We start from the raw sequence: 14,064 nt of genomic DNA, 5'->3' as shown, positions 1-14,064 counted from the left end.
TGCACGAAGGATCCACCTTATACGACCCCTGCCTCTCTACTGGAATATTATGTGATAGTCATAATTCCTCCTCCCATGTTGCCATAGTCCTATATAGAAGAGTTGAAATGCAAAACAGATGTCCATTTTTATGTTGAATGTTTTGACATCAAAGCTGTGAAAAACAATAAGAATAAAGATAGGTAAAATGTTGGCCTATGTTTGTGATATATACAAGAATATCTTTATAGATTTTTGTGTTATGTAATGAGCGCATTGTCATGCTATCTATATCGATATAATCAAAGGAAAAAACGTGAAATCTGTTTTGCATTCAAACTCTGTAGGTCCTATATTATAACACAATCCAGTGCTGAAAAATAATAGAAAAACAACCTGTGCATCTTTTCCCTGAATTAATTCAATTCAATTCATTTCAATCTTATTTATTCCACATGCTAAAAAGCATAAAAACGCACATACACGGACATAACATATTCAACATTACATTTACATTGGAAATAAAAGGTATAATGCAAAAGATATAGGCCTACTTAGCATTTGTGGGAATAAAAAAAAGACCGTATAGAACTTATCAAGGCCGATTCCCTTAGAGATAAGAGGCTACAAATTGCAATCAAAAATATAGCTATAGATTTTAAGAGTAAATCTATACCACATAGAAATTATACACAAAATTGCAAGTAACAAAGGAAAAATACACACAAAAGATAACAAAACGAAATAAAACAAAACAAAAAGGCAAATATCCCAATTATTATTCAGCTGCACTTTAAATTAAAACATTTTATATTTGAAGAGTTTGTTTGCAAAAACCGATAAGTCCATATTTGCGAAATGGAGATATTTGCGATTAAAGGTCAAGAAAAATAAAGAGAATAATAAGAAAATTTTTGCTTCTTATGACCATAACTTTAAAAATGTACCGTTATATGTCGTGACCAATATATCATTTAACTTCAAAAATATACCTTTATATGTACTGACCAATATATCATTTAAAAGGTATTATTTTGTACTTTATGACAGAGACCGTATTCTAAAATCTTCAAAAATGGACTTATCGGTTTTTGCAAACAAACTCTTCAAATTAATTAATTAATTAATAAATTTACATGGACAGATGCCGAGCATTTTGTATCAGGAGCAGAGCGTTGCTTATGCTAAGTTGTTTTGTCGTTACCTTCATTTTTATCAAAATTTATCAGTGCACCTGACCTGTTAGGGAGGGGTCAATGGAGTCTCTTTACTACTCCTAATTTCGGTCCAGAACTACTAGACACAATTTGTGGATAGTCTCATTGCTAATGATACTAATGGACCACTTTGTGTGACTGAAATTGAGATCTAATTAAAGTGAAATAAAAGTGATTAATTGTAAACTGAACATTTAATATAGCATAGGTATTCCGATGTGAAACATTTTGTAAGTTCTCATTTGAGTTTAAAGTACCTTGTGCACTATTTTGCCTGTGTTGCAAAAAGTTCTGATGTGCGATATATATATATATATATATATATATATATATATAATATCGAGAGAGAGAGAGAGAGAGAGAGAGAGAAAGAGAGACAGACAGCCAGACAGACAGACAGACAGAGATACAGAGACTGTGTGATTGAATAGTTTATTTTTTTAAATAATAAGAGATCATATCAGCTGGCAATAAGATTATGAATCATTTGTTATTACAATGACCATGATCTGAGTATACACGTAATTTTACCCCTGGATAATGTGTGGATGTGGAAAAGCTTTAATTAAACACTTAATTTGCAAACCAAATGCAGTGCATCACTGTAGTTTGTACTCTGTGTCATTAAGCTCTGATCACATGCAGCTTAACTTGGAAACATTTCCTGTACATACGGACCCTAACCCTTATAACCCCACTGGGCATTTTCCCCCAGTGATCAAAATACACAGACCAACCAAGAAAGAAGAAATTACTGTATCTTGCATTAATTAATTAAATTTACATAATCAAGTACAATCATGCAGGTGACTGATTTTACCACATTTATATTTGGAATCAGCACCCCCAATTTAACAACTGTGCTAATTTTCATTGCTCCACAAATGAAGACTCGCTCTGAAAGAATGAAAATACTATGTTCTGCATAAATTAATCTAATTTGCATAATCAAGCACTGATCAAGTTAACATGATGGCTAATGATTTTTCATCATTCATAAATGAACTCAGCATCCCAAATAACTCCAATGTATGAATTTTCATTGGTTCAAACGCATGATACCAAGATGAAATAGAAATAATAGGAATTTTGCATAGAATACCTGAAATTTGCATAATTAAGCATAAATATGAAAAAGGGCACACATTTCTGACTAAATGACATTCATATATGGACTCAGCACACAAAAATTATCCCACTTTGCTAATTTTCAGTGATCCAAATGCAGACCCACCAACACAAACTGAAAATATCACATTCCTGCATAAATTTGCATAATTAAGCACTAATATCATTAGAACGTGCATGTTGCTGACTTGGCAACATTGATATTTGGATTCAGCACCCCAAATTACCATAGGTTGGCACATTTTCAGGTGGAGCCTAAATACGGACTACGAAACTCAAAAACTAGGCTGATTTTTCCATGTCATCCCATGGTCTAACAACCCAGTGGTGGATCCAGGAGGAGGCGCACTGGCGAGCACCCTCCCCCCCCCCCCCCCATTTTATTTTATTTTTGTTCTTGTTTTGTTTTGTTTTGTTTTGCTTGCTTGCTTGTCAGCTGCTGATTAAACCCGGAAGTGTCACCAGAAATATAAAAGTGCTTTACAGGCCTACATAAAAGTTTGGGATGTTAGACGAGTTTCTATCCTTGTGCATAATAGGCCTGGGGGTGGGAGGGGAGTGGGGAGGGGTTGGTGCTATTATTATTTTTTCCTCGTTAGCACCATTTGCCAATTGGTAGTAGTAGTTATTGATGAGTATAATTTTTATTTTAACTTTCAACATTTAAAAAACAAATGTTAGAAAGAATTTAAAAATATATAACTAATAGTTTTAAATGCCTATAATTCTGAAAAAATGGCGTTTCCAAAAGACTAATAAATAAAATTAATCTATTGTCTCAGATTGGACACGTTTACGGGCAAGTCCACCAGCACCACAGCCGAACGCCAGCCGAACATCATCCACCGGCGCAGTTTGTCGTGTAAACGTACACGTATACAAAACAAATGAACAATTCTTGTGCTCAGTCCCATACACGTGAAAAGATTGTTGATACGACGGACAACTTTCCAAATGTCTTTCGCAATGCCGAACATACGCCTAAATCCATTTGGTGTCATAGTGCTTGTACTTCTAGGGGGAGGTACACTTCTGTTTATACAAAGAACATATTACAATGGTTCTGATACCAAAGCAAATGAGGTAATTTCGGCTTCGAAAGGTGAACTGATCAGCATGAAGGAACTGCTCGCAGCCAGCATCCAGCTAGCTGAACGTGGAGGCGTAGTGGTGAAGGCTATCCGCGACTCGCACCGGCTCAACGAAGCCAGCAAAGGAAAGACCAAGGAAGGAATGAACAACCCTGTCACGGATGGTGATATGAAGTCACATGAAGCTATCGTATCTGGATTTAAGAAGTCATTCCCTTCTGTCTTTGTAAGCTCACAATGTGATTAACTTAAGATCTGCAGTCACATGCACACTGCCACTGTCACTGCACTTCGTCAAAGTCTTACGTCGACGAGTCTAGTCTTTAACTTGTATTCTGATCAACGTTAGAACCAAATTAATATTAATAATACTAGATAATCTAGATTAGCTAGATTAGCCATTTCAAGATTTTCATCAAATAAACGTTGAATCCTTTTTGAAATTGCATCTTTTTCATATTTCATAAAACTATATGTGACCCGCTACTACAAAAGCCAAAAGGATCCGAAAGTCGGGGAAGGACAATTTTCTGAAAATGACATGACATTATTCCCTTCCTCTTTTACTTTAATTTCATATATAACACAAATCATAACAGTACTCGGTTGCGGAGATATCGATGATTTTATTAGCGCATGTCAAGTGGTTGAGGAAATCAGAGTTTCGAGAAAAACGCCTTGAAAGTTTTCCTTCTGACGCTACCATGATCAAGGGGAGGCGAGACAGTTTTCACCGCTTGACAATAGAAGGTATGCTCCTAGCGACCTCCGCAGTGTTCGTGCAAGCTTAGCGCCAGCGGTCTACGCACGACCAATCAGTAATCAGGATGCCAAGCACTGACCAATAAGATCACTTCCTCGTTGCTAGGGGCGGAGTCTAGTTGCGGTGCTAAATCCAAATCTTCGGACACGTTTCTGTTACGTTGAAAGTCGAAAAATCATGGCCCAGAAAAATGCTAATTTCTTGCCTTTCATTTGATCATTTAGCTTCGAAATTTCGGCAGATGATCACAGATAGACAAAACATTAGACTACAAAATTATGCCAAAAACAGAAATCGAACTGTTTTGACCAATTTTGATGATGTGACTTCAAACTCGATTTTCTTGGCTCAGCCGTCAGCGACTTTAGGATCCTTTTGTTGTAGCGGGTCACATATGATCCCTTATAAACCAGTCTGGGGATGCAGCTATGGGCAATTGTGCAATTGCCCAGCTGTCTATAACATACATGTAAGTAAAAATATAATACAGTAGGCATAAATAAAGGCTGAATAAAGCTTCAAGGAGAGTGATCCCAAACCATGACGTAAAATAGCCTAAAATTTTGAGTTGGATTGTAAATTTATAGGGGTAGACCCTAGACTGACTTTGGTTTTGTAATTTATATCTATCCTCCACTGCACTAAAAGTGAGAAAAAAAGATGTATCAGGCGTATTTAATTGTGACCTTTTCTTTTTTTTTTAGATCCGGTTTTAAAATTAATACTAATAGATCTACTGATAGTTGATTTGGTAGGCTGCATGGTGTAAAGTGTTTCATGCTTTCCAGGTGCTCTTTCACTAAAATATCATACATGTATATCGGAGGTGGGAAATTACTCACTTTGTATCAATCTGTGACTGTGTCAGTGGTTGTGATCGTAAATTTAATCATAGAACATGTTGTAGTACATTAGGTGAGAATTAGTTGCCCTGGTGTCCTGTGGATGGTCATCCACAGCTGTGGACAAACCAGGACTTGGCCTGATTAGTAGTATGACCAAGCGTTGTGGGACTGGACAGGTTGTGGGACCGGACGTGTATTGTAAGTGCGTCTGTAATGAAAATGACGCACCCAGGAATTCTCACGCCATTTTCAGAGTATGTTGTCTAGTATATGAGGAGTCTATATCAAGTCTGAGGTAAAGAAGGGTGCATATTCTATGTAAAATAGGTAAGTTTTCACACACGAACTTAAGACATTAAGTGTCCGGAAACACAACCCCCTATCATACCTTTCTTTTTGCATTTTTAACAGGTTGTCTCTGAGGAGCATGAGAAGAAAGAATTCAACATGGAAAGCGTGAAGCCCGTCAACAAAGATATTCCTATCGTTTCCAAAGTGATTCAGACGGACGAAAAGATTCCATCCGGCGACATCACAGTTTGGGTTGATCCTCTTGATGCAACGCAAGAATACACAGGTGGGCCAAACTTATTAGTTATCTTCTGTGATGTGTGTAATTTGTATTCATTCATTCTTTCTTCTTCCTTTTTTTTAAAAATTCATTATGTCATGTATTCAAAAGCACAAGTCACAACCTTGATGATTTTACTCCAGCTGAAACATAGCATGGAATTGGCCCTCTAAAGTCTTGCAGTGGCCTTTACCCAAATCTTCACTAGATTCTTGTTTGAGCTGTGTTCATTTCAGTGAAATACAAGTATTGTGATTTAACTTTTAACCTGTTGAGGATAAGTCCCAAGTATACTCGGGAAGGTGTCTATGGGAAATGTGTGTTGTAGCAGAATCGGTCCATCATCAACGGGTTAATGTAGATTAATACAATCGTGACTTGAACAACGGAATGGCTGTAGTGTGAACTTGTCCACCAAAAACATTTGCAAATATATAATTTTTGTTTATACATATATATATTTTTTTACAATTACAATTGTGTGTGTAAAAAGTAGAGGGGATTTCAAAGGCGATGATGTAATTGTTCATATTGATATCTGTTAGTGTAGATGCTGTTATTTTTTTGCATACAGATATTTTTGTGAATGAGGAGGTCACTGACATCTTTGCAAGATGTTATTTTTGTGATTTGACACAGAGGCTGGAGTAAGTGCATTAATGCCTGTCCATTCACAATACATGTATATAATTTTCATGTGTTATAAAAAAATTGCAACCTAACAGTGATGTCTCTGTGTGTGCATCATTCATGTATATATACTAGCGTTTTTTTCTTATTGGTTTTTGTTTTTGTATGTGTTTTCCTTTATCTGTGCACCTCGTAGAGGATTTGCTGCAGTATGTCACCACAATGGTGTGTGTGGCTGTCAAGGGGAGGCCAGTCATTGGGGTCATCCACAAGCCTTTTCTTGAAGAAGGACCCAAAACAAGTAAGTTTGGGCTTTTGAGTGTACGAGCACCTGCCAAGAGCACTCTTTTGGAACTATATATTTGTGTTTGTATTTGCTAGTAGGTATACATAATTTCTCAATTGTAGGGGATCAAAGAGAACTGTTTGTTGAGGAGGACACACAAAACGTATTGCACATATGTGCACTCTAAATATATACCAAGAACAGAGTCTGAAGAAAGTTTATCTTGGGAGAAGATTAAAAGATTGGCTAAATTTTGTGTAAAATCAAATGGACATCTGCTCAACACACAGGTCATACAGAGTTTCCAATCTGTTTGACTGTCTAAGCTGTAACAATTTTTGTATGTGTGTGTATTTTCTTTTTTCAAAACTGTTCACTGATCTATTTCACTGAGTTTTCTCTTTTCCTACGAAGCAACATAATATTAGGATGAACTGTCCCTGTAGATTTTGCTTTTAATGCCTGCTTGTTGATCTCACTTCCAGGCTGGGCGTGGGTGGGAAAGGGACACGCCCCCCACCTCCAGGAGATCAAGTATGACGCCAACATCCTAAAGAGTCCACGCATCATCGTCTCCAGGAGCCACGCAGGCGACGTGGAAAAGGTCGCCAAGACAACATTCGGCGAGTCTACCGAGGTCATACCAGCAGGAGGAGCAGGTGCGGTAATCTTGCAAAAGAGCATTTTTGTATCCCCTGCTTTCTATATTCAAGTGATTGATCTAATTTCTTGTAGGTCTGTTTTTGGTAGTGTAGGACAGTAGACCGGTTCTATGATATTCAGATTTTATGCATTACTTTATTAACAAAAGTCTCCCTTAACAACCAGAAAGCTTGCCGGACTTATCAACAGCTAAATCCTACATATGAAATGTAATTGGAGGGAGCAGGTGAATGAAATGCTTTGTTGCTATGCTGTTAGAACAGAAACATCCATAAATTGTAATAAGTTACAGAGACGGTCTATTGCAGTCTTCAAATTGAGAAAAAAAAAAGAAGAGAAATTTTCAAGTGATGTACTCTTGTGGATATTCTTTCAGGTTACAAAGTCATGTCTCTATTGGAAGGCAAGGCGGACGCATACGTGCATGTCACCTTGATCAAGAAGTGGGACATCTGCGCTGGGAACGCCATCCTCCAGGAGATGAATTCAAAGATGTCCACTCTGGAAGGCGGAGTCATCGACTACGATCGCTATGACGACCCCAAGAACCCGGACGGGCTCCTGGCAACGATATGGGACCACGAGCAGTTCCTGGAGAAACTGAAGCCGGTCTACGAACGAATGAAGGCCGAAAAATCCTAGGATGGAAACATCGAGAGCTTTATAGAGGTCTACAGAGGTGTGTGATGCAATGAATATTGATGAACAATGTTTCAGGTATTGGATTTATGAGCGTTGATCAGAAAGCTAGGAGGATGCGGGGAGGCCATTCTTCTTTGTCTACAAGAACACAATCAAGGAGTGAAATTTCCTTCTGTTTATGTAATAGTAGATACATGTAGGTGAGTAATTCAATATCAACAAACACTGAACTGCTACCAAGTCCATTAGGTGAAGGATTTTTTTTTTTTTTTTTTTTTTTTTGGGGGGGGGGGCAGTTGTGGAGGGGGAGGGGGTGGAAGTGATGTTGTTCAACCAATCAAGTCACTATACTAATACCAAGAAGGGAAATGGATCGTTATTTACTTAATATCTAACCAAATTTCTTGTCCAAATGGAATTAATTGCAAGGACTACATTGGGCCTGTCTTCATCAGACTAAAGTTTCAAAATAGCGGCCTATTTTGTAGTTAGAAAATTAGCCTGATGTCAAATAAACCCGCTGTTGATATGCAAAGGAGAAGCTCATAGCGTGCTTTCTGATCAGGAAAATTCCCCAAAGAAATCTTGGTCCAGATTGTGAATTAGTGCGCAATCAAGTTTGCGTCTCCATGGGGTGAAAAAAATTTCTCGATGCCATCACTTGAACCATGCGCTGAGCCCACAGAACTCTACGTAGAGTTCTGTTGCCGAGCAGAGTAGTGATGCAAAGTACGCATGTGTCAACTTGCTGTTTTTGAGCTGATAAAAGCACACACGATATTGGGCTATTTTTCTAATCCGCAAAATAGCAACGTTTGAACTTTGGTCTGATGAAGAAACGCCCATTGTCTGTGAATATGGCCGGTGTGAGACACAAACTTGATATTAAATTGAAGCAAGCATACAGACAGGAATACATATCTCATCAATTTCATACATTTCTTGTATGGTAGAGAAAGAAGAAATATTGAATGCGTACATGCATGAAAACAAGGCTATTTTTTATATGGCAACCCAGTGCTCAAGTCAAAAAAAAGGAGAAAAGATAAAACATTAGTTTATATATACAAAATTTACAAAATGGAAGAGAAATATCACGAGGTTATTCATTACATGGTGTCACATTTAGATATCAAGTTTATTTGTAAATAGAAAATTTGTGAGTGCTCAGACTTTCCATGACTTCAACCTTCTTCGAAGCATATCACTGCTACTGAGTAATTCAGATTCTTTGTGGTTCTCACCTGATACTAACATTTTTTTTTTCAACACAATTTTGGTGTATTCTTTTTAAATAGAGGTACATGTAGGTCTAAGCAAGAAAGTGTAGAAGAATGAAATGGCAACTCTGTTAACCCACCTTACTATTTTTTTTTTTCATACAAATATAAATATTTAAATATGTCCTACAGGAAGATTTTGATATATAATTGTACATTTGACTGTGGAGCTGTTGTACTTTTCTACTGCATACGGCACTCTCAAGTTTCTTGCACCTGTACAAGTGCATAATATTATTTCTGAGCTGGTGTGCTGATGAATTATGTAATAACTCAAGGTTTGAATGTGTAACAAGGCTTTGAGTTCAAACAAATGGTAGCATTTTGTTTTGAATGTCAATCTGTCTTTTACATTTGTGTGTGTGTTACAGTAGTGTACAGAATGATACAGAGAATATTATTCATTTATACATGTACATGTAGCTGTGTTTGGCATGGACTGTGAATAGACTTTATAGATTTCGAATAGCTTCTGGGTGTGGGTATGGCTGATTCAAGGAGGTTTATAGAGATGGAGTGTCAACAGTTGTATTCTCTTTGATCCATGTTTGATGCTGCCCCTAAAAAATATATTTGAAGTAAGTGCCAAACTGGAGCTGTCCCACAGATAGGAAGACAATGGATTCATGCATCATTGCATGATGACCTCCCTTTGTGCAAGGAAGATATCTCTTTATGATAGTAATTACTTTATGCCGTCCTTTCTTATGAGATGAGTGGTATGTGTACATACTGGAACAGACACAGGGATTCGCAAATATTGTACAAAGATTGATAAAATACCATTCAAAATCACTTAAGTTTACATGGCTTTATAGGAATCTGACATATGAATATATAAGTAACTGTACTTGAAGATTATACCATATCATTTTCATTTGTCACAAGTGACTGGAAAAATAATGAAATTGGCTGGGCAGTCAGGGTACAGTTTCAAGTGTTTTCACAATATACAGCTCAGATGTAAACTTCTGCACATATTTCTGGATGGTACAATGTGTATTTCCTTCTGTGGCATGTGCTTTATCGTCAGGTGAAATTTCATTTCATATGATAAATTTAAATGATTCAAAATAAATTTTCAGATTGCGAAGAAAGATGGCGGCTTTGATCCTCGTTCAGCAGAGGCACGAATGCACCAGTTGAATTCTTCAGTCCATCCAAGGAACAAACTGGCAGCTCTGTGAATAATTACAGCCAGTTTGAACTTCATCTCTTGAACCTCCTTTGGTCAATTGAATACATTTTTTTTTGCAATTTTACAGGATTATAATCACTTTACACTGTGTACTATAGAAGCCAAGGAACAAATGCTGCCAAAGTGCATCAACTGTGTATTACATGTACCAGTCTGTAGTCCCAGAAAGCCCACTTCTGGTATTTGATGCCATTATCTTTTAATCATGATTAAAGCTATTTATTCTTCCTGTTTCATGAGGTAAAGTTCAAACATTCCCTTTCATTAGAACATTTTGTTTCTATATGTCAATGCTTGTTTCAGTTGCTGGATTTTCAAAAGCCTCTCAATCACAAAATTTAATGACTGACACTTGGAATTGGCCGTGCATGTAAATAGATGAAACCCAGTGTTTCTATCTCAATTCTTCTGTGATGTATGCATATTTGTTTGTTTTTAATGTCGTACAGATTTTATGCATCTAGCCACATCCCTCTACTAGTTATCTTTCTCCATTAAAGGATACACAGTAAAACTTGTGTTGCCAATTTGAATAGGAAAAGATAATATTAGCAGCAAATATATCATGTACCTTTACCCGAGAACATGATGGGGAGACAGTGTCCTAAGCTGTGGTCACATTGGCAAAAGATCATGAAGTTTAAGATAATCTTGAAACATTGTTTGTCATTGGATAAACCAGAGCTGAAAGCAGTTCTGAACCAGTTCTATCTGTTCAAAATACAAGACAAAACATCTTCCTTTCATCTAGCAACTGAGTGACAGCACTTTTTTTTTCTTTCTTTTGCCAAGAATATTCATTTACTATTTGCTTTAACCCGTTGAAGATTATTCTCGGGTATATTTGGGCAGTTGTGTATGGGAAATGCATGTCAGCAAAATCAGCTCATCCTCAATGAGTTAAGAGCACTTTGATGACAACATAAGGCACTGTTCAACATTGTGGTGGCATAATTTCAGAAAGTGTCAAAGTTTGCTGCTTTAGCTGCATGATGATATTCAAAATGCAGTGGGAAAAAAATCCTGTATTTCAATTTTGTTGTGAATCATGCTTTCACTATTAAGATTTTTATTAACAAATATCAGCATGCTATTATCATAGACTGTTTGCTAAACTTTTTTTTTTCTAACACTACTGCTGTGGAACACATGAAAAGTAGTAGCTCTGCTCACTCCCTGATTCACAATTTAAGGATTTATCATTTTGTTACATTCAAGTCTAGTTGTATTTTCTTCTTTTTGCATTTACATGATATCAGAGACTCATAAGCCACGTAGGAGCTGAGAACTTTGATTCTTTAAATGTCTTTTTTTTATTTTTTTTTTCAGAGGAAACATTGAAATACAGAGCCTTCAAGTAATATTCATCAGGAGGTGTAAAATATTTTCGATCCACTTTATAACTTGAGAATAAAAGACCAATGCATCCGCGACATGTATATTGCACCCATGTGATCCAAAGCATCTGAAATCTTTAACTCAATGAGAACAACAGTGAGGCTGATTCAGCGAAAATTGTGCCCAGAAATAGTTTGCATCACCCATCTGTGTGTGTAGAGTGGATGTTTTTTATTTTACAAAAGGTGTCAGTTTGAACCTATATGTACTTCTTTTTTTTCCGTTTTTTGTGTTTGTTCTTGTTTCTACATTTGTATATCTTGTATGTTTTTAGAGGGATACAGAAGCACACTTGAGACATTTTTATTTAAATGCAGTATCATATTGATGCTTTTTTGACTGTTTTGTTTTTTGTTCTGTTTACAGTTTACAGTGCATTGCATGTAAACATGACAGATAAAGTTTCCACATTAAGAAGTCGTGCAAAGTTTGACACGGTGTGGGCATTCTATCAGGCCCGAGTGATTTCTGTTTCATCAGACATTTGTACATGGGACATGGCCTGTCCTTCTTTTGTTCTTTTTGTATAACAGACATCTAGTAGCCTGGCAAATGTACTTTGTATGTCTCGTACATTATTTTTTGTATATCTTGTTGTAATTTCATCTTATCCTCAACATGCTTATGACAGAGTAATACTCATGATCACTCATAGCTTTATTGTTACCAGGGAAATTTAAACGGACAATTGTACATGCTGTAGCCATTATGATTATTTTTTGTTTTTCTGGCAAAGTGAGTCCCATAAAATTGCAATTATTTTTCTGTACATTTTGTTGCACATGTAAATACTGCTCTTTTTATTCCAGAGATAATGTCAGTTATCTCATGTTTCCATAGCGACTAAGATAATGCATTTGAGGTTTCTCTTTGGAAATCATGTATTAATCATGACAATACATCACACATACAATTGTCACTGCTCCTTTTCTCTTGCTATCCCAATTGAGCAACTAAGTCTAAAAAATGGATTGTAATATTCATTTGTCAATTAGTATTTTGTTTGTCGGATCGCTGCGTTTATTTGTGAGGTAAGTAAGATTTCAAATGTGAATAAGTTAACAGTGGAATAGGCCATCAGAGAAAAAATCTAATGTCGAGCCCTGCCACAGGGGCCCCAATAGAATAGCATTGCTATGAGCTGTGTAAGATTTTTATGTTGCAGTTGTGATAAAGTTCTGATAAAGTTTCCCCTTTTATTCATGAGTGATAATAAGTCTACAACCACAAACCCAGCCATCATGATAACTCTGCAGTTCTCATGCATACAGGTTATTTGCAGTAAGCTCACACTGTTAAAGGCTCATGTTTGGTGCTGACAAAATAGAAGTTTAAGTAGTAAGAGGCCATAAGTTGGAGAGCGCCATCTCTTGGCCACGCTGAAAAAAGCACTCGGTGGGCTGCAGCTATCAGGGACAGACTGGACCTCGGTTTGGCTAGTTCTTGGGTCGTGTAAGCTTTCCCCTTCGTGTGGGCCTGTGGTTTTGTGGTGTACGCCTACACTGTTTTTTCACACTTGCTTCACCTTATCCAATCTATGATCTTTATACCGCCTGCATCCCTCTGTCTCTCTCTTCCTATCTCTGGAAGAGGTCTTATAGGGTGAGTTACAACTATGCGAGAAAAAAAGAAAATAAAAGAAATGTGCAAGACGACTCCAAATTGTCTTCATGTTAACGAAAAAAGAGAAGTAAGAATAAAATATTTAGAGATTTCACATTATACTTCTGCTTTTCATAGCTATCATTGTAATGAATGGGCAGTGCGTTGTATATTTTCAGTCTTTCATTGTTATGTGTATGGCTATCAACAATTCTGCAATATTGCTCCTTTTTTGTCATTTTGTAAGCTGTTCTCGTAGTGTTGGCTTTAAGTGAAATTAAAATCTTCAAACGCCGATTCTGTGAAGAGTATATTTTGTGCAGTTGTACTGTGCGTATTCATGATTGTAAGTAGGATGTTTCCCGGTACAGATTTCTTGTTAGGATACAATGTGCTTAGTCTGTTTGTTTGTGTGTTAGTTTGTTTTGCTGTGTGTGTCTTTTAACCCTATAAAGCCCAAGGGGGGGGGGGGCACATTGTGCCCCCCCCCCCCTACCATATTTTCGTTTGCCACTCCTACACCCTTAACCCGATTTCCACCAAATTTGGTGACTTGTCCTAAAATCTTATTGCAAACATTTTGATGTATAATTTAGCTATGTTCGACATTGCTGGTTGCCATGGCAACCGTAAACTGACAACCATGTTCGTCAGATTTTGCATGATTTTCTGTTCCAATGTCAGTTAACAATATAATAATTGATGAAATGGGAGTTTTCTTGGCTGTAATTTGCCAAAGGACCAAATGGTGAAGTAATTATGATTGTGAAT

At 36.9% G+C, this 14,064-nt stretch overlaps 1 protein-coding gene across 1 annotated transcript; it reads left to right on the top strand.

Annotated features, from left to right (window-relative positions):
- Positions 1-3,249: 3,249 nt before the first annotated feature.
- Positions 3,250-8,047, top strand: LOC139718094 (Golgi-resident adenosine 3',5'-bisphosphate 3'-phosphatase-like). The gene is made up of 5 exons (XM_071629585.1): positions 3,250-3,641; positions 5,435-5,600; positions 6,421-6,525; positions 6,996-7,169; positions 7,550-8,047. The coding sequence occupies exons 1-5, from the start codon at positions 3,279-3,281 to the stop codon at positions 7,813-7,815; spliced, it is 1,074 nt and encodes a 357-aa protein (XP_071485686.1). The 5' UTR covers positions 3,250-3,278; the 3' UTR covers positions 7,816-8,047.
- The last annotated feature ends 6,017 nt before the right edge of the window (positions 8,048-14,064 follow it).

Source organism: Diadema antillarum, unplaced genomic scaffold (genome assembly GCF_040938485.1).
Source record: "Diadema antillarum isolate AM-2024a unplaced genomic scaffold, OU_Dant_1.0 scf00000088, whole genome shotgun sequence".
Lineage (NCBI taxonomy): Eukaryota > Metazoa > Echinodermata > Echinoidea > Diadematoida > Diadematidae > Diadema > Diadema antillarum.
Note: the sequence above shows the minus strand (reverse complement) of the source record. Positions and strands in the feature narration are given on the sequence as shown.